Source organism: Oncorhynchus kisutch, linkage group LG15 (genome assembly GCF_002021735.2).
Source record: "Oncorhynchus kisutch isolate 150728-3 linkage group LG15, Okis_V2, whole genome shotgun sequence".
NCBI lineage: Eukaryota > Metazoa > Chordata > Actinopteri > Salmoniformes > Salmonidae > Oncorhynchus > Oncorhynchus kisutch.
The window spans coordinates 71390193-71405250 of record NC_034188.2 but is presented as its reverse complement, the minus strand read 5'-3'; the positions used below and the strand labels follow the sequence as shown (position 1 = coordinate 71405250).

Below are 15058 nucleotides of genomic sequence, written 5' to 3'. Positions count from 1 at the left end.
CTCTTTCAGTCCTCCCTCTCTCTTTCAGCCCTCCCTTTCGCTCTCTGCATTTGTACGTTTTGCTCTAACCCATGTCTGTCTGTCTGTCTGTCTGTGTGCATGTGTCTGATATCGTGTGTCAGAGCTCTGAAGTCCAGTCAGCACTCACTGTGCTCTCTGCTCATCGTGGACACACCGGGTTTCCAGAACCCTCGTATGGCCAAGCGGCAGCGTGGTGCCACCTTCGAGGAGCTGTGCCACAACTACGCCCAGGAGCGCCTGCAGACTCTGTTCCACGAACGCACCTTTGTACAGGAGCTGGAGAGATATAAGGAGGTGCAGAGATATACAGAGATATACGACACTGACAAATACCTTCACCATTACATAGTAGAAGTATTCTTACTAACAATGATTTAACCTCTCCAAATCTCTTTTCAAACTTCCCTAAAGAGATGTCTGTCTGGAAAGAAAATCATAAATGTCATTAACCTGTCTGGCACCAGTGGGACGGTAGCGTCCCACCTCGACAACAGCAAGTGAAATTGCAGGGCGCCAAATTCAAAACAACAGAAATCCCATAATTAAAATTCCTCAAACATACAAGTATTATACACCATTTTAAAGATAAACTCTGTGTAAATCCAACCACAGTGTCCAATTTCAAAAAGGCTTTACGGCGAAAGCACACCAAACGATTATGTTAGGTCAGCGCCTAGCCACAGAAAACCATACAGCCATTTTCCAACCAAGGAGAGGTGTCACAAAAGTCAGAAATAGCATTAAAATGAATCACTTACCTTTGATGATCTTCATCTGGTGGCACTCCCAGGTCTCCATGTTAGACAATAAATGTTAGTTTTGTTCGATAATGTCCCTCTTTATGTCCAAAAACCTCAGTTTTGTTGGTGCGTTTAGATCATTAATCCAAAGGCACAATGCATGCTCACAACATCCAGAAGAAAAGTTTTTAAAAAGTACAATAAAAGTTCGTAGAAACATGTCAAACGATGTTTAAAATCAATCCTCAGGTTGTTTTTGTCATAAATAATCAATAATATTACAACCGCTCCCGATCACGCGCTTGGCTCATGTCTGGAAGTTTCCACTGCCCACTCATTGAAAGGGGTGTATCTCCCTCATTTTTCAGAGTAAAAGCCTGAAACAATGCCTAAAGACTGGCCACATGTAGCGAAAGCCATAGAGATTGTGAACTGGGTCCTAAGTCTTTGTATGGTGGATAGGCTTTCAATGGAAAAACAGCCTTTCAAAATAATAGTACTTCCTGGTTGGATTTTCCTCAGGTTTTTGCCTGCCATATCAGTTCTGTTATACTCACAGACGTTATTTTAACAATTTTGGAAACTTTAGAGTGTTTTCTATCCAAATCTAATTATATGCATATCCTAGTTTATGGGCCTGAGTAGCAAGCTAATTTCGGCACGCTTTTCATCCGGAGGTGAAAATATTGCCCCCCTACCCTGTATTGTCCTATGTTGTTTTCACACTAAAACGTCTGATTTAGCTTTTCTGATTGTAATGTCATTGTTGTCAGAATGTGTAATTCTATAGGCTCTTACATAAGCGGATCTGAAAATCACTGACTCCAATCACACCTAACCAACCCCTCTGTTCCCATCTAGGAAAACATAGAGCTTGCATTAGATGACATAGAGTCCAGTACCTCAATGTCTGTAGCAGCTATAGACCAAGCATCTACTCAAGCGCTGGTAAGGAGAATCTCTCTGTGCCTCTTTTGTTTGTGGACTTTATCTTGGATTTCATCATGCTATGAGCGTTACAATGGGTTAAACACAGTCTTACTTACTCTTACCCTTCTTTGCTCCCCTAATTCAAATTGAGTCTTGAACTTTTTGACTGTGTATAAACCATGTCAGGATTATTACCTCCATCCAATTAACTTTTGATTGTTTGTTCTTTTGTTTTTATTTATTTTTATCCTAGCAATTTATTTTTTATAATTAATCTCACATCATCAAATTCATAAATTGCAGTCAAGTTTGATTCCTTTCCCCCTCGTTGAGTTGAGAGCCTTTTTCAGACAGGGTTGGCTTCTAATTCAGTTTATTTATGAGACAACTCTGCATGGCACGCACTCTTAACAGAAATGTGTTGCATTGATGTGTATTGGCCCGCGAATGTCACGTTTACCATAATTAGATCAACAGTGAATGAGGATGGGGTCACACAGGAATTGATCGAAAGTTGAGACAAAAGTAAATAACTGTTTTGTGTTAGTGTGTGTGCGGGTTTGCATGCGTGTGTATGAATGAGTGAGTGCACACAGGGCCAAACACAGCTATAAGTCAGACAAGCAAACAAACAGCATTGAAACGGCGGCAGACTTATTGGAAACCAGCTCAAACTCCCCAAAAGTGACATCAAGAAAAGATCAACAGAGCTATAGATCTAGATGAAGAGCGCCTGACAAAATGCAATATTAGATTCCAAGTTGTATCCACAGGTCATCCACCTCCAGCCTGCAGTGTCAAATACTGTAAAGGCATAGGATCGTTCTGAATAAGAGGTTCTGATCTCTCATCTCTCTCTGAAAAGGATCTGAGATTTACTTGACTTGGCAGTTAATTAGTTGACTGCTACCAACACAGTACAACATATCTGCAGTGCTTCTAGCAGTTGAATAATTAAATTGGCAACAAAAAAAGGCTATAGTTTCAGTTGCTTGTGAAGTAGCCCTGCCTGCACCTCCCTTCATCCACAGAGAGATGTAATGAGTCCACCAAAGAGTCTACACTCTCACATAGACTAATAACACTGTTCATTATCAAAGTGGACTGTCAGAGAGCAAGGTTTCTAAATGCTCCACTGCCCAGGAGTGGATTTGAGTACCAGCTCTATAATGAGGAAGCCATTGGCAAAGACTCATCTCTCTTATAGCTTCTTATTTACCAAACGTTATGATTGCCTTTACAAAATGACTTGTTTTGTTACAGAAATGTACAACAGAGATGTTGAATCATATTAGTCCATTTGAACCCTGCTGGTGCATAATTAGAAGTTTCTACAAGTGTCACAGCTAAGCAGGTGTAATGTTATGGCAACACTGGGCCAGGGATAAAGGCTGTGTTGGGACATTTAAACCATGAGTACAAAAATAGGAGACACTAGGTTGCTTTTTTGGTTTTGGAGAGTGTTGGTGTGTATGGAGTTAACAATGTCATGATTGGATGGATGACAGGAGCCGTGGATGACTGGTGGAGTGGAGATGGGTGAGCATCTCTGTGCTGTGGTGGTCTAATGTGAGTGTCTGAGGTTATTGTGAATGCTGCACCTGCATGTTGGACTGAGCTGTGGCCCTAAGCTTTCTGCACAGCTGCTTCACTTGTGTTTGTGTTAGACTCAAGTGATAGATCCCCACCTCTCTAACCTGTGTGTGTGTTCCTGTGGGGCTCCCAGGTGCGCACCCTTGCAAGGACAGATGAGGCTCGAGGTCTGCTGTGGCTGATGGAGGAGGAGGCTGTGCAGCCAGGGGGCTCTGAGGACACTCTGCTGGAGAGACTCTTCAGTTACTACGGCCCTGACCAGGGGGACAACAAAGGACACGCCCTGCTCCTGAAGAGCGACAAGCCGCATCACTTCCTGTTGGGCCACAGCCACGGGACAGACTGGGTGGAGTACGATGCTCAGGGTTGGCTGAGCCACGCCAAGCAGAACCCCGCCTCCCAGAATGCTGCCACTCTGCTGCAGGACTCACAGAAGTACACATTTAATTCACTGATTGTTCCCCATAGTAGCACTTTTTCAAAGAAAATATACTTACCTCTTTGTCTCTGTCTCTCACTCTTTCTCTGTCTGTCTGTCTCTCCCTCTAACAGGAAGAACATCAGCAGTCTGTTCTCTAGTCGTAGTGGAGGGCCCACAGTGCTGTCTGGCTCTATCGCAGGGTTGGAGGGGGGATCTCAGCTGGCCCTCCGCAGAGCCACTAGCATGAGGAAGACCTTCACAACCGGTATGGCTGCCGTGAAGAAGAAGAGCCTCTGCATCCAGATCAAACTGCAAGTGGTGAGTGGAGCGGAGTCTTTTCTCAATGTTTCTTCCTACCTCTTTTTATTTTTTTATTTTTATTTTACCTTTATTTAACTAGGCAAGTCAGTTAAGAACAAATTCTTATTTTCAATGACGGCCTAGGAACAGTGGGTTAACTGCCTGTTCAGGGGCAGAACGACAGATTTGTACCTTGTCAGCTCGGGGGTTTGAACTTGCAACCTTCCGGCTACTAGTCCAACGCTCTAACCACTAGGCTACGCTGCCGTTTTTCCTATTTGAGGGGGTTTAAGTCTGAGTTTCTCTTAGGATCTTTGTATGACAATTAAGCGTTATACAAATATAACTACAGTCAGGTCCAAAACTATTTGGACATTGAGTTATTATCATGAGATGAGCTGAAAGTGCATCCTTTCAGCTTTAATTTGAGGGTATGTACATCCAAATCGGGTGAACGGTGTAGGAATTACAGCACTTTCTGTATGTGGTCCCCCCAATTTTAAGGGCTCAAAAGTAAATTGGACAAACTAACATAAATTAAATTGTGAGTTTTAATATTGGTTGCAAATCCTTTGCAGTCAATGACTGCCTGAAGTCTGGAACCCATGGACATCACCAAATGCTTGGTTTCTTCCCTGGTGAAGCTCTGCCTGGCCTTTACTGCAGCTGTCTTCAGTTCCTGCTTGTCCTTGAGGCATTTTGCCATTGGCAAGTGAAATGCATGCTCAATTGGATTCAATACTTTAAAAAGTATTAGGTTGCTTTTACAGTATGCGTCAGGTCATTGTCCATCTGCACTGTGAAGCGCCATCCAATGCGTTTTGAAGCATTTGGCTGAATCTGAGCAGATAATATAGCCCTAAACACATCATCAACAAATACAAGGGAACCAGTTCCATTGGCAGCCATACATGCCCACGTCATAACACTACCTCCACCATGCTTCACAGATTAGGTGGTATGCTTTGGATCATGAGCAGTTCCTTCCCTCTTCCATACTCGTCTCTTCCCATCATTCTGGTACAAGTTGATCTTTGTCTCATCTGTCCATAGGATGTTGTTCCAGAACTGGACAGGCTTTTTAGGTGTTGTTTGGCAAACTCTAATCTGTTTTTCCTGTTTTAGAGGCTTACCAATGATTTACATATTGTGGTAAACCGTCTGTATTTACTCTGGTGAAGTCTTCTCGATTGTTGACTTTGACACAGATACGCCTACATCCTTCAGGGTGTTCTTGAACTGGCCAACTGGGGTTTTTCTTCACCAGGGAAAGAATTCTTCTGTCATCCACCACAGTTGTTTTCTGTGGTCTTCTGGGCCTTTTGGTGTTCTTGAGCTTACCAGTGCGTTCTTTCTTTTTAAGAATGTACCAAATAGTTGATTTGGCCACACCTATTGTTTTTGCTGTCTCTCTGTTGGGTATATTTAGATTTTTCAGCCGGCAGTGACATTCAGCAGGCAGTGACAGCTCTTTGGGGTTCATATTGAGTGGTAACAGCAACCGATTCCAAATGCAAATGCCAAAAATCAACTCAAGACCTTTTATCTACTTACTTGTAAAAGAACGGATGAAGGAATAACACACACCTGGCCATGGAACGGCTGAGCAGCCAATTGTCCAATTACTTTTGGTCCCTTAAAAAGGGGGGACCACATTTAAATAGTACTGTAATTCCTACACCGTTCACCCATTTTGGATGTAAATACCCTCAAATTAAAGCTGATTTCAGCTCATATTCATTATTTAATTTCAATTCCAATATGCTATGGTAGACAGCTAAAATAATAATAACTTGGTCATTGTCCAAATATATCTGGACTGACTGTACAGTGCCTTGCAAAAGTATTCATTGGTGTTTTTCCTATTTTGTTGCATTACAACCTAAAACATTTCAAATGGAAAAGTGGTGCATTTACATTTATTCACCCCCTTTGCTATGATACCCCTAAATATGATCTGATGCAACCAATTACCTTCAGAAGTCACATAATTAGTTAGATTGCGCACAGGTGGACTTTATTTAAGTGTCACGTGATCTGTCACATGATCTCAGTATATATACCTGTTCTGAAAGGCCCAAGAGTCTGTAACACCACTAAGCAAGTGGCACCACCAAGCAAGTGGCACCATGAATACCAAGGAGCTCTCCAAACAGGTCAGGGACAAAGTTGTGAAGAAGTACAGATCAGGGTTGGGTTATAAAAAAATATCAGAAACTTTGAACATCCCACGGAGCACCATTAAATCCATTATTAAAACATGGAAAGAATATGGCACCACAACAAACCTGCCAAGAGAGGGCCGCCCACCAAAACTCACAGACCAGGCAAGAAGGGCATTAATCAGAGAGGCAAAAAAGAGACCAAAGATAACCCTGAAGGAGCTGCAAAGCTCCATCGCGGAGATTGGAGTATCTGTCCATAGGACCACTTTAAGCCGTACACTCCACAGAGCTGGGCTTTACAGAAGAGTGACCAAAAAAAATACATTGCTTAAGAAAAAAATAAGCAAACATATTTGGTGTGGGAGACTCACCGAAAACATATGGAAGAAGGTACTCTGGTCAGATGAGACTAGAATTAAGCTTTTTGACCATCAAGGAAAACACTATATCTGGCGCAAACCCAGCACCTCTCATCACCCCAAGAATACCATCCCCACAGTGAAGCATGGTGGTGGCAGCGTCATGCAGTGGGGATGTTTTTCATCAGCAGGGACTGGGAAACTGGTCAGATTTGAAGGAATGATGGTGCTAAATACAGGGAAATTATTGAGGGGAAACCTGTTTCAGTCTTCAAGAGATTTGAGACTGGTATGGAGGTTCACCTTCCAGCAGGACAATGACTCTAAGCCATCCTGCTTAAGCAACACTTGAGTGGTTTAAGGGGAAACATTTAAATGTCTTGGAATGGCCTAGTCAAAGCCCAGACCTCAATCCAATTGAGAATCTGTGATATGACTTAAAGATTGCTGTACACCAGCGGAACCCGTCCATCTTGAAGGAGCTGGAGCAGTTTTGCCTTGAAGAATGGGTAAAAATCCCAGAAGCTAAATCCCAGTGCCAAGCTTATAGAGACATACCCCAAGAGACTTGCAGCTGTAATTGCTGCAAAAGGTGGCTCTACAAAGTATTGACTTTGCGGGGGTGAATAGTTATACACGCTCAAGTTCTGTTTGTCTTATTTCTTGTTTGTTTCACACCAAAAATATTTTGCATCTTCAAAGTGGTAGGCATGTTGTATAAATCAAATAATACAAACCCCTCCTAAATCCAGTTTAATTCCAGGTTGTAAGGCAACAAAATAGGAAAAATGCCAAGGGGGTGAATACTTTCGCAAGCCACTGTATATAAACATTTATATTTATACATGCAAATGTGCACAAACTTAAGTCTTTGTGCTTGTGTGTGAGTGGAAATGCTTTAACTCCCTGTCCTCTTGTTTCTCCAGGATGCTCTGCTGGACACAGTACGCAGGTCCAGAGTTCACTTTGTCCACTGCCTACTGCCCAAGGCAGATGCGGTGGGGGTGGGTGGCGAGCCGCGCGTGGCCCACGGAGAAAGCTGCGACTCAGGCCTCATGCAGCTGGATGTGGGCCTTCTGAGGGCTCAGCTCCGTGGATCGAAGCTTATTGACGCGCTGCGCATCTACAGGCAAGGTAGGACTGGACACCCCACAAGTCAAGCTGAGTCATAGGAGGGACACCACCCAAGTCAAGCTGAGTCATGGGAGGGATATTTTCCCCCTTAATTCTTCTTATTGAATTGTATAATTAATCCAAATGATTAAATAAATGTTGACCTTGTGCTGTCTTTTCCAAAAAGGATACCCTGATCACATGGTGTTCTCTGAATTCCGTCGCCGCTTCGATGTGTTGGCACCCCACCTGACCAAAAAGCACGGGCGCCACTACATCGTCACAGACGAGAAGCGGGTGAGTGTCGAGACGTTCCCTCCACCTCGTAAACGAGTGATAATATAAAAGCCTCCCTCTCTTCTCCCTCCCTCCCCCCTCCTAGATCTGCTCTTGTGTGTAATTAATTATGATTACACTGGTTGGCAGCATATGGCTGGCGTGCTGATTATTTACGTGCAGCACAGAGAGCTCTCTCGCTCTCTCTAACTCTGTCCTCCCCTTCATCTCTTCTTCCGCTCTCTCTGTCTTCAGTACCAACTGTATAGTGTAATAGTTAAAAAGCTATTAACCTACCCTACCTACTCAGATGTGTGGTTAAAAGTTCTGAGTCTACCAAAAGAAATCTGATGTAGAAATATGTTAATTATTAACGGATGTAGCTGGAATTGAAGAAATGGAATAGACAGTATCTTGGCTGAAAAGTGTTATTTTCATTGTTGTGTAAGGAAGTAGGGCAGTTAAAGAGAGTTAAAGAGGTCCACTGTCACAGCTAAAACATACAGTGAGCTATGGAAGAGTTAAAGAGGTCCACTGTCACAGCTAAAACATACAGTGAGCTATGGAAGAGTTAAAGAGGTCCACTGTCACAGCTAAAACATACAGTGAGCTATGGAAGAGTTAAAGAGGAAACCAGACTCCTTGGAGACATGCAAAGAAAGAATAGCCTGCTCTGAAATAATGAATGGACAAAAAGGTACTTCATTCTCTGAGGATAGACAAACCAAGAGGGAGAGATGGAGTTATAGAGAACTCAAACAAAGCGCCCTTTCTCAGAGTTGGAAGCCTGTCTGTCACTTCCTCTTAGCTTGGGCTGTATGGCTGTGTTACTGTAGCTGTTTTACTGTTGCTGTGTTACTGTGGCTGTAGTGACTTCATCTGTTTACCTACCAGAACCAGTGCTCTTGCTGAGATCATCTTTGTCAAAAGTCCTTTAGGTAACTGTCCACTTTTAAAAGTTAGTATTATTTTTTATTTTATTATTTTAGTTCATTCTAGGTCATATTTCATTGAATTCTGGAAACACTGGACAGTTACTTTAAAACAGCTAATTCAGTTCAACTCCCTCCCTCGAGGCTACAGCTGTCTTCCAACTTAACTTTGTACTCAAACGTTAAAGACCCTCCGCCTCTCCAGAGACTGATTTAGATACAGTACAGAGTCCATATTTAGACTTCTGTCACAGTAGTGACTTGAATCAAATCTAATTTTATTTGTCACATTCGCCTATATACAACAGGTGTAGATCTTACCGTGAAATGCTTACTTACTAACCCTTAACCAACAATGCAGTTAAGAAAATAGAATTAAGAAAATATTTACTAAATAAACTAAAGTAAAAAAATGTATTTAAAAAAGCAACAATAAAATAACAATAACGAGGCTATATACAGAGGGTATCGGTACCGAGTCAGTTTGCAGGGGTACAGGTTAGTCAAGGTAATTTGTACATGTAAGTAGGGGTAAAGTGACTATGCATAGATAATAAACCATGAGTAGCAGCAGTGTAAAAACAGAGACAGGGAGGTTACAGATAGCTTGCTTGGTGCCTTAGCTGTAGCTTTGTTCACTGGTTGTTTTGGTCTGCAGTCTCCTGTTGGATAGGCTGATGTTAGGTGTGCGTGCCTGTTGCTATGACGCTATGTGCAGTCCTTTGGGGCGACGACAGAGGGGAGCTGACTTTACCAAAGCACTGTCTGTCTGTTTGTCCGTTCTCTTCATTGATCTGTCTGTCTGTCCATCTGTTTGTTTCAGGCTGTGGAGGAGCTGTTGGAGTCTCTGGACTTGGAGAAGAGCAGTTACCACATGGGCCTGAGCAGGGTAAGTAACACACACACACACACACACACACACACACACACACACACACACACACACACACACACACACACACACACACACACACACACACACACACACAGACAGACAGACACTGCATCTCAAAACACACATTATCTATGTCTCAAAACTTAAGAGAACTTACATTAGGAGAGAATATGTAAACTAATAATGAACTATGTATAAACCATTAATAAATGCCTCGGAAAAGTGTTATGGCAAGTGACGCTGACAATACGTGTGAAGGCTTAGCACAGTCTAAATCAGGCCCAAGGTGTTCTATCTCTGCCTGGGAGCAGTGATTAAAAAAAGTACCCAATTTTCATACTTGAGTAAAAGTAAAGATTAAAATAAATGTTTACTTTACTTAAAAGAAAATGACTCAAGTAACAGTGAAAGTCACCCAGTAAAATACTACTTGAGTAAAAGTTTAAAAGTATTTGTTTTTAAATGTACTTAAGTATCAAATGTATAAATCATTTTAAAATGTCTTATATTAAGCAAACCAGACCACACGATTTTATTGCTTTTTAAATGTACAGATTGCCAGGGGCACAGATCAACAATCAGACACAATTTACAAACTAGGCATTTGTGTTCAGAGGTTCTCTTGATAGGTGCTGTAACGAGTGCTCTGAGAGTTGGGAAGCAAGTTCAGGAAGTGAGTGTTTTAATAAATAAACATAATACAAAACAAGAAAACACAAACAACGCACAGACATGACACAGAAACAGAATCAATAACGTCTGGGGAAGGAACCAAAGGGAGTGACATACAGTGCCTTGAAAAGTAATCACCCCCCTTGGCGTTTTTTCTATTTTATTGCATTACAACCTGTACTTTAAGTAGATTTTTATATGGGTTTCATGTCCAAATGTCCAAATTGGTGAAGTGAAATGGAAAAAAAATACTTGTTTCAAAAAATAAAAACGTTTAAAAAAGGGAAAAGTGGTACGTGCATATGTATTCCCCCCTTTGCTATGAAGCCCCTAAATAAGATCTGGTGCAACCAATTACCTTCAGAAGACACATAATTAGTTAAATAAAGTCCACCTGTGTCCATTCTAAGTGTCACATGATCTCAGTACGTATACACCTGTTCTGAAAGGCCCCAGAGTGCAGCAAGCGGCACAATGAAGACCAAGGAACTCTCCAAACAGGTCAGGGACAAAGTTGTGGAGAAGTACAGATCAGGGTTGGGTTATAAAAAAATATCAGAAACTTTGAACATCCCACGGAGCACTATTAAATCCATTATTACATTTTTTAAAGAGTTTGGAACCACAACAAATCTGCCAAGAGAGGGCCGCCCACCAAAACTCAAGGACCAGGCAAGAAGGGCATTAATCAGAGAGGCAACAAAGAGACCAAAGATAACACTGAAGGAACTGCAAAGCTCCACAGTGGAGATTGGAGTATCTGTCCATAGGACCACTTTAAGCCGTACACTCCACCGAGCTGGGCTTTATGGAAGAGTGGCTAGAAAAAAGCCATTGCTTAAAGAAAAATATAAGCAAACCCATTTGATGTTCGCCAAAAGGCATTTGGGAGACTCCCCAAATATATGTAAGAAGGTGCTCTGGTCCGATGAGACTTAAATGTAGCTTTTTGGCCATCAAGGAAAATGCTATGTCTGGCGCAAGCCCAACACCTCTCATCACCCCAAGAATACCATCCCCACAGTGAAGCATGGTGGTGGCAGCATCATGCTGTGGCGATGTTTTTCATTAGCAGAGACTGGGAAATTGGTCAGAATTGAAGGAATGATGGATGGCGCTAAATACAGGGAAATTATTGAGGGAAACCTGTTTCAGTCTTCCAGAGATTTGAGACTGGTATGGAGGTTCACCTTCCAGCAGGACAATGACCCTAAGCATGCTGCTAAAGCAACACTCAAGTGGTTTAAGGGGAAACATTTACATGTCTTGGAATGGCCTAGTCAAAGCCCAGACCTCAATCCAATTGAGAATCTGTGGTATGACTTAAAGATTGCTGTACACCAGCAGAACCCTTCGAACTTGAAGGAGCTGGAGCAGTTTTAAATTGAAGAATGGGCAAAAATCCCAGTGTCTAGATGTGCCAAGCTAATAGAGACATACCCCAAGAGACTTGCAGCTGTAATTGCTGCAAAGGGTGACTCTACAAAGTATTGACTTTGGGGGTGTGAATAGTTACAGTATGTAGTTTTTGTTATTTCTTGTTTGTTTCAAAATAAAACATAGGCATGTTGTGTAAATCAAATGATACAACCCCCCCCCCCCCAAACAAATCTATTTTGTTTCCAGGTTGTAAGGCAACAAAATAGAAAAAATGCCAAGGGGGGTGAATACTTTCGCAAGCCACTGTATATAGGGAAGGTAATCAGGGAAGTGATGGAGTCCAGGTGAGTCTGACACGCAGGTGCGCGTAATGATGATGAAAGGTGTGCGCCATAACGAGCAGCCTGGTGACCTTGAGGCCAGAGAGGGAACACACGTGACAAGTGCGTAAATTAGACAATTTTCCTGTCCTGCTAAGCATTCATAATGTAACGAGTTCTTTTGGGTGTCAGGAAAAATTTAAGAAGTAAAAAGTACATTATTTTATTTAGGAATGTACAGTAGTGGAGTAAAAGTTGTCCAAAATATAAATAGTTAAGTACAGATACCCCAAAAATCTAGTACTTAAAAGTATTTTTACTGAAGTACTTTATACCACTGCCTGGTGTACCATCTGTTTACCCAGCATGCCCTTCTCACTGGAATCATGGGTCCTCTGCAGTGGCGCTGGTTCCTGGCTGATTCCCTGGGCTGGCAGCCTTTGTCTGTTAGTTGGCGGTTGGCGACACTGGGAGACAATTACCCCCCAATTCCCTCCTGTTGCTCCCTGTAGCCATTGATTTTGGCATGCGATAGCGCTCTTTGTTTGTGGCGCTTCGTCGTGACACGCCGATAACCCTCCACAAACACCAATCAGCACAGTGAGAGTCAAACCTTTCAGATGCAAAAGAGAAAATCCAAAGTAAAAGACAGCCTGATAAATTGATAATTAGCATAGGAGGCTTTTTCTGAATGTCTCCGGAATAGAGGACAGTGAGAAGTATTGTTCTGAAGTAAACAGTAGGAAAAGGGTGTTTAGGGAAGTTTGACATTGGCTGTGTGTGTGTGTGTGTGTGTGTGTGTGTGTGTGTGTGTGTGTGTGTGTGTGTGTGTGTGTGTGTGTGTGTGTGTGTGTGTGTGCGTTCCTTCCCATCTCTCGTCATGCTGAGAAAAATGGACGACTGACAAAACAATAAGCCCCAAGTGACCTCAGCCGACCTTTAGAGTTGCATTCAGAGACAAAGAGGTCCAATATGTTCCCCATGTTCCTTCGCCCACGCTGACAGTCATTGCTATGCAGAAGGTCATCCTGCTAGGGGGGAAGGCCTGTGTGACGGGGCCTTTTACTGTGACACATCACACATCCCATTGGCGTTTCTCAGCGGTTGCATCACTTGCGGGTCGTGATGGTGGGCGGGAAAGTCACAGGCTGGAGAGTATTCTCTCAGCTCCTCATCTTGATGTGATAGTGTGTCTGTGTTCTACTCAATCTACCGCATTGGGAACAGGGAAAGGGGGATAACTAGTCAGTTGCACAACTGAATGCATTCAACCAAAATGTGTCTTCCGCATTTAACCCAACCTCTCTGAATCAGAGGGGTGTGGGGGGCTCCCTTAATCGACATCCACATCTTCGGCGCCCGGGGAACAGTGGGTAAACTGCCTTGCTTAGGGGAAGAACGACAGATTTTTACCTTGTCAGCTCGGGGATTTCAATCCAGCAACCTTCCAGTTACTGGCCCAACACAGGCTACCTGCCGCCCGTACAGTGTATGTTAACAGAATGCCCATACAGTGTATGAAAAGTCCTCTACACCTGACAATAGAGGTATCAAACTCAAGCCGATGTGGAGGTATTCTCTGGAGGTGAAGACATCCCTTTGCAGTTGCATGCGTTGCCCTACGGCAGAGAAGTGTGGGTGTGTTGGTGCTGTGTGTTTTTACCGTGCCCAGCCCACTCCCTTCATGTGATATTTGCTTGGCTGTACACACACTTCCCTAAGAGCTCTGAGCTTTGATTGTCTGTGCAGGGTAGTGTTTTCTCTCCTCCTGTGCCTCTGATAGAGGATAATAGGTGGTTAAGGGCCCTGGAGTACTGTGATAGATCAATCCTGATGCATCATGATGAAATTGCTGCATAACACCACCACAGCTCTTATCTTCAGGAGCCGCTTGGTGAAATCTGAACAAAACACTCGATGGACTAACCATCCCAATAGAAAGTGCACAGTGCCTATGACTAACTGGAGATGATGGCTAAATCCAAGAGAAGTTTCACCATAAACTTTCCCTGTCATTTTAGAGTTTCCCCAGAAACTTCCTTTCTTTGTTAGTTTACTTTCTGTAACCGTGGCAGCCGCATATGTTGGTAACACAAGGGATTTTAATGAGGATTTTGTGAAGTTAAGCATAGCTCTCCTGCGAACACTATTAGCATGCTAATGCAATTAGGCAGCATTCAAAGAGTTTCATGAGCTCTCAGCTCTGGCCTGAGAAACTGTAGGGAAGTCCACCAGCAGCTCCCCACCCAATCTCCCAGAGCAGATCAGAGAATAGAAATGACTAAAGTGTTTGAGGTAATCCAACTCAATTAAACGTCCGCACTGTTAACACCATTGAAATGCAAAGTAAACGCAGGACATGATGTAGTTGATATGCAATCCCTGAATCCCCGATGTATGGTTGCAGATTTTTAGTCGGATTCCAACTCGGCAACGTTGAATCATGTAAAAACAAATGAATGTAATTTTTCATTTGTAACCCACAATGACCCCAAACGAAAAAGTTGTATGTTTACTGTACTTCTATTCCATAGTATTGTGCAACCTTGATAACACACATATGCTCCATGTCCGAGCATTAGTGTCCTGATTAATTAGCATCTAACTGTATATCTCTCTCCAGGTGTTCTTCAGAGCTGGGACCCTGGCCAAACTGGAGGAGCAGAGGGACGTCCAGACCAGACGCAACATCACCATGTTCCAGGCTGCCTGCAGAGGATACCTGGCCAGACAGGCCTTCAAGAAGAGGAAGGTGAGTGAGCGCTCTCAACCCGGGCAAGTAGTCCTTACCAACCCAAAGCCCAGCTCAGATTAGATGACAAAAGGAGCAAAACTGACTATAGATCAGTAAAACTGACTGTTTCTTGCCGCTCGATCTTGCCGCTCGATCATGTCACACAGTGCAGGTAGCTAATGCCTATACTCAAAGCCGATGCTGAAG

At 43.0% G+C, this 15058-nt stretch overlaps 1 protein-coding gene across 13 annotated transcripts in view; it reads left to right on the top strand.

Moving 5' to 3' along the window:
- LOC109905816 (unconventional myosin-XVIIIa) overlaps positions 1-15058 on the top strand; it is a 159594-nt gene that overhangs the window by 99874 nt on the left and 44662 nt on the right. For all 13 annotated transcript variants that reach the window (XM_031791036.1, XM_031791034.1, XM_020503439.2 and 10 more), the window contains 8 exons: positions 123-315; positions 1623-1709; positions 3418-3719; positions 3837-4023; positions 7456-7663; positions 7830-7939; positions 9674-9739; positions 14741-14869. In XM_031791036.1, coding sequence (XP_031646896.1) covers positions 123-315; positions 1623-1709; positions 3418-3719; positions 3837-4023; positions 7456-7663; positions 7830-7939; positions 9674-9739; positions 14741-14869 — 1282 coding nt within the window. The remainder of the gene's footprint in view (positions 1-122; positions 316-1622; positions 1710-3417; positions 3720-3836; positions 4024-7455; positions 7664-7829; positions 7940-9673; positions 9740-14740; positions 14870-15058) is intronic.